The 6,123-nt window shown below is 28.9% G+C and overlaps 1 protein-coding gene across 1 annotated transcript; it reads right to left on the reverse strand.

Moving 5' to 3' along the window:
* Positions 1-8: 8 nt before the first annotated feature.
* On the reverse strand, positions 9-287 carry LOC135960913 (cytochrome c oxidase assembly protein COX19). The gene has a single exon (XM_065512316.1). The coding sequence runs from the start codon at positions 285-287 to the stop codon at positions 9-11; it is 279 nt and encodes a 92-aa protein (XP_065368388.1).
* Between the last annotated feature and the right edge of the window lie 5,836 nt (positions 288-6,123).

The raw sequence follows: 6,123 nt of genomic DNA on the forward strand, positions 1-6,123 counted from the left end.
ATTAAATGCTATTGCTGGGTTTTATTAGTTTTGCTATCCTTTTTGTCCTCTTCACTGAAACCCAATTTGGACCATTCAACCTGTTCCATTAACTGATTTTTCATGCGACAGTCCAAATATTCTTGAGCTTCTCTGCGGCACTCGGAATTTTGGTCGTTACTGCGACGCAGACAGCTCATGTAGAGTAAATAATATTTTTTACACAAACTTTCGTGATCCAAAGGGAAGCTGCCCTTTTCCGGTGGAGTTGGTGTAAACTTTTTCTGGCTAAAAGTGTGCGAAGTCATTTAGATTGAAATGTGCAAATAATTGTGCAAGATAAAAGGGGTAAAAAGCAAAAAATTTATAAAAACAAGTTGAAAAAAACAGCTGTTAGATAAGTGATGACAACGCTGCGGAAAAAACAAATATTACAATAATTTACTTAGAAATATACAGGGAGATTATAAAATAAGTGTTAAATATTTATATACAAAATATTACAAAACAATTTCAAACGTTTATACATAACGAACCTTATTCTGCTACGATAAGAATATTATCACCACCAATAGACAATTTGGAAATGTGTGACATTTTGTCCGAAATGGTTTCAATTCCGTGGTTATTATTCCGATCGATTTTTTTAGCTTCTATAGATTCCGTTTGATTTTGTTTATTGTCAAAAAATTTTAAAGTTCTGCTTTTCCGCTAATAATTATAAACACATATCAATTCCTCATTGAAAACTGAAAGTAGGTTCATTCGGAAAAAATTGTAGTTTAACTTTTTAAGAAGAAGCAAACTACGGAATTTATTAAAATTTCGGTCCCAATAAAATTCTGTTACAAATATGTAGATATTCGGAAAACTATCAGCCCAATTATGAAAATAAATTCCCCGGGAGTTTTTTCCCTTTTCTTGTTTTTCCTATTCAAATTCCATGTTAAAACAAGTAAGAGTGCTATATTCGGCTGTGCCGAATCTTATATACCCTTCACCAAATTATACTTCAAAATTTTAAATATTTTTAGGTAAACAAAATTTAATTTTTTTTCGAGTTGTTTTTTGAATTTTTTGGAAAAAAAAATTTTCGATTGTTATTTTAAATTTTTTTTTTTAAATTTAAAATTTTTTTTTTTTTAATTTAAAATTTTTTTTTTTTTTTTAATTTTAAATTTTTTTTTTTGTTTTTTCAAATTTTTTTTTTTTTTAAAAAAAATTCGGGTTCAAAATTTTTTTTCCCGATTTTGACCCATTGTAGGTCCAACTTACTATGGTCTTATATACGTCGTTGCAAATGTCTTTGAAATATCTATCATTAGATATCCATATTGTCTATATTAATGTCTTAGTAATCCAGATATAGGTAAAAAAATAGGTCAAAAATCGAGGTTGTCTTGGTTTTTTCCTCATATCTCAGCCATTTGTGGACCGATTTTGCTGATTTTAAATAGCAAAATTCTCGAAAGCATGTCTGACAGAATTATTGAAGATTTGGATCCCGACGATATCTGGGGTCTTCAGAAAACTGATTTCAACAGACAGACAGACAGACAGACAGACAGACAGACAGACGGACAGACAGACAGACAGACGGACATGGCTTAATCGACTCCGCTATCTATAAGGATCCAGAATATATATACTTTATAGGGTCGGAAATGAAAAATGTAGAAATTACAAACGGAATGACAAACTTATATATACCCTTCTCACGAAGGTGAAGGGTATAAAAACGAAAAGGGAAAAAACTCCCGGGGAATTTTTTTTCATAATAGGGCTGTATAGTGTAAGTTTCATAGAAATATTTCAGATTTACCAGGTACATATATATTGTTGTTGTAGCAGCAGTGATTGCTGAGTTGACAGCCCTTGGGCGAGTGAACACGGGTCATTCCGGTGCGTAAAACCGGCTGTCGTGGGAATGGGTACATATGTATATGTGATGGATAATGATGTCGAAAACGAAACTTTTTGAAACTGAAATTAGTATTCATAATTTTTGGAAAAATAAAAAAAATCATAAACATTTATTCAGAAAATTGTCACTCTTGTCACGTCTGTATACTTTGTGACAGATGTCACGAGACAGAAGATAAACAAGTTTTATATTTCTCTCGTTCTTTCAGAACTGCCATTTGTTTAACTTTTGTGGTTTACTTTAACACACAATAAATTCGGTAGCAAAATTATTATCAGCCCAATTATGAATAAAAATTCTCAGGGAGCTTTTTCCCATCTTTCCTATTCAAATTCAATGGGAAAAAACTCCCGAGGAATTTTTATTCATAATTCGGCTGATATATCTTTCTCTTTTCTTGAGAGCTGCTCTATGAAACTGACTTTGGCTTTTTTGAAACTTAAAAATTTTCACCTCTGTATACATTTTACGGGAATGGAAAAAAATCCGGGAAACTAGGAAAGCTTTAAAATATAATTCATAAATGCTGTAAATTTTATCCCCCTTTTAAATTAAAAATATGGGGCATTTCATGTCAAGTGAACCAACTTTTGAAATCGATGTCTTCCGATCGGGATGAAATTTGCACCAAGGTTAGCTCTATTGGATAGTAACTCAGACACAATTTTTCAACAACATCGGTCGAGAACTCTCTGAGTTATAGGGGGTAAAATTTTGACAATTTGGTCAAACAGGGGTTTTTTCTTATCCATGTAACTTATTACCTATTGTTCTTAGCAAAATGTGTCCCAAATAGTATAGATAGCTATTTCTTCGATCTTTCGAAAAAAAATATTTAAAAAAAAAAATAAAAAATTTTTAATATTTTTTTTCCGAAATCAAAAACTTTTTTGACTTTTTTGACTTTTTTTTAAAATTTTTTTTTTTTTTTTTTTTTTTTTTTTTTCTTAAAATAAAGTTTAGATATTTTCCTTGAACACCTACTTGGTCGCTTAGTGGGATGCGAGTGGGATATCTATCAAAATAAATATTTTGTAACTCAAAACATAAAATTTTTGACTTTTTTTGCAAAATCAAAAACTTTGTTGACTTTTTTTTTTTCAAAATGGACCCTTTTTTAATCTTTTTTTTTAGGTCAAACAAAAGCTTAGATATTATCCTTGAAGACCCTTTTGGTCGCTTAGTGGGATGCGAGTGGGATATCTATCAAAATAAATATTTTTTAACTCAAGACTTACAATTTTTGACTTTTTTTGCGTATTTTGCAAATACGATTTTTTTTCCAAATGGGCCCTTTTTTTAAAATTTTTTTTGTAGTCAAAAGAAAGCTTAGGTCCATTCCTTTAAGATATTTTTAGTCCCTTAGTGGGATGCGAGTGGGATATCTATCAAAATAAATATTTTGTAACGCAAGACATACAATTTTTTAATTTTTTTTTGCAAAATCAAAATTTTTTTCCAATATGGGCCCTTTTTTAATTTTTTTTTTGCTCAAAAGAAAGCCTAGGTCCATTCCTTTAAGATATTTTTAGTCCCTTAGTGGGATGCGAGTGGGATATCTATCAAAATAAATATTTTGTAACAATTTTTTAATTTTTTTTTGCAAAATCGAAATTTTTTTCCAATATGGGACTTTTTTTAAAAAATTTTTTTTTGCTCAAAAGAAAGCTTAGGTCTTTTCCTTTAAGACCTATTTTGTCACTTAGGAAGATGTGAGTAGGATATCTATTAAAATAAAAATGTTGTAACTCAAGACATTCAATTATTGACTTTTTTTTTGCAAATTCGAATTTTTTTTCAAAATGGGCCCTTTTTTAAAATTTTTTTTTTAGTCAAAAGAAAGCTTAGGTCCATTCCTTTAAGATATTTTAGGTCCCTTAGTGGGATACGAGTGGGATATCTATCAAAATAAATATTTTGTAACTCAAGATATACAATTTTTGATTTTTTGGCAAAATCAAAAACTTTTTTGACTTTTTTTTAAAATGGGCCCTTTTTGTAATTTTTTTTTTTGCTATAAAGAAAGCTTAGGCCTATTCCTTTAAGATGGTTTTGATCGCTTAGTGGGATGCGAGTGGGATATATATCAAAATAAATGTTTTGTAACTCAAGACATACAATTTTTGTGTTAAAACATTTATTTTGATAGATATCCCACTCGCATCCCACTAAGGGACTAAAAATATCTTAAAGGAATGGACCTAGGCTTTCTTTTGAGCAAAAAAAAAAAATTAAAAAAGGGCCCATATTGGAAAAAAATTTTGATTTTGCAAAAAAAAATTAAAAAATTGTATGTCTTGCGTTACAAAATATTTATTTTGATAGATATCCCACTCGCATCCCACTAAGGGACTAAAAATATCTTAAAGGAATGGACCTAAGCTTTCTTTTGACTACAAAAAAAATTTTAAAAAAAGGGCCCATTTGGAAAAAAAATCGTATTTGCAAAAAAAAAAGTCAAAAATTGTAAGTCTTGAGTTAAAAAATATTTATTTTGATAGATATCCCACTCGCATCCCACTAAGCGACCAAAAGGGTCTTCAAGGATAATATCTAAGCTTTTGTTTGACCTAAAAAAAAAGATTAAAAAAGGGTCCATTTTGAAAAAAAAAAAGTCAACAAAGTTTTTGATTTTGCAAAAAAAGTCAAAAATTTTATGTTTTGAGTTACAAAATATTTATTTTGATAGATATCCCACTCGCATCCCACTAAGCGACCAAGTAGGTGTTCAAGGAAAATATCTAAACTTTATTTTAAGAAAAAAAAAAAAAAAAAAAAGAGAAAAAAAAAAAAAAAAAAGTCAAAAAAGTCAAAAAAGTTTTTGATTTCGGAAAAAAAATATTAAAAATTTTTTATTTTTTTTTTTAAATATTTTTTTTCGAAAGATCGAAGAAATAGCTATCTATACTATTTGGGACACATTTTGCTAAGAACAATAGGTAATAAGTTACATGGATAAGAAAAAACCCCTGTTTGACCAAATTGTCAAAATTTTACCCCCTATAACTCAGAGAGTTCTCGACCGATGTTGTTGAAAAATTGTGTCTGAGTTACTATCCAATAGAGCTAACCTTGGTGCAAATTTCATCCCGATCGGAAGACATCGATTTCAAAAGTTGATTCACTTGTAGTGTTTATAAAAAACCGACTTTTTAAAAAACCGGTTTGTCGGTTAACCGAAAATTGGGCTTTTTTAGAAAACCGGTTTTTCGGTTAACCGACATCGAAAAAACCGGTTAAACCGGTTAACCGTCATATATATGTAGAAAACATAAAATGTCCAATAAAGTGTATACAGCTTTAAAATTTTAAGTTTTTATTAGTCAGGAATGGTTAATATTAAATAACTATAAATATACAAAGGTGCTAAGTCCATTTTATTTTGTAAAAATTTCACAATTATTATCTCAGTAAAATGGAATTGAGTATATCTAAATATGTTACTAAATATATAATATACTTGTTTTAATTATTGGTTTATTCATTAAATTTTTCTGATATGGAACAGAAAATGTAGCAAGTCCCAAAAAAGGACCTATAAGATGTAAACGCATTTCTTCTTAGCTGTGATTATTTGTCATTATAAATCACACCAAATAATTAATAAAGCTCCATTATCAGATTTCAAAAATATTTCAAATTATGGATTTTGGAACGTTGTTATTTCTGAAAAGGACTTTGTACACTAAGCTAACGAAATTAATAATAAAATAAAATTTTAAGAACAAAACACACTATGAAGTCAAATTGATTGAAAGAACGTATGCACATCAAATTCAACTTGACGTTTGGTAAAATCATCACTAAGTTTATAATGAATCATTATTAAGATTTTGCTTAACTTCTAGAATTCTGCGGAATTTAATTTCATTCAATAGTTTCATTATGTGCAATTTATTCTGAAAAAGTTTTTAAGTAAACTCATCGTCCTCTACTATTTAGAATCATTGTAATTCTTAAAAATATCAATCTAAATAGGTTTATATTGTAAATCAGCAGTTTAGATTTCAAATCAGACCAATAATGTTTGTACAATAAATATAAAAAATGCACAAAACCATGAGATTTCTTAGTTTTAAACCTAAATTTTAAAAACCGGTTAACCGAGTGATAAAAACCGGATAAACCGGTTAACCGAAAATCAACATTTTAAATTAACCGGTTTGCAAAAAACCGAGATTTCGAAGAAAAACCGGTTTTTCGGTTAACCGGTTTATAAA

Source organism: Calliphora vicina, chromosome 5 (assembly GCF_958450345.1).
Source record: "Calliphora vicina chromosome 5, idCalVici1.1, whole genome shotgun sequence".
NCBI classification, from domain to species: domain Eukaryota; kingdom Metazoa; phylum Arthropoda; class Insecta; order Diptera; family Calliphoridae; genus Calliphora; species Calliphora vicina.

What these genes read in the sequence shown, in the direction of transcription:
- LOC135960913 (XM_065512316.1), bottom strand. Translation starts at nt 287, where the DNA reads ATGACTTCGCACACTTTTAGCCAGAAAAAGTTTACACCAACTCCACCG.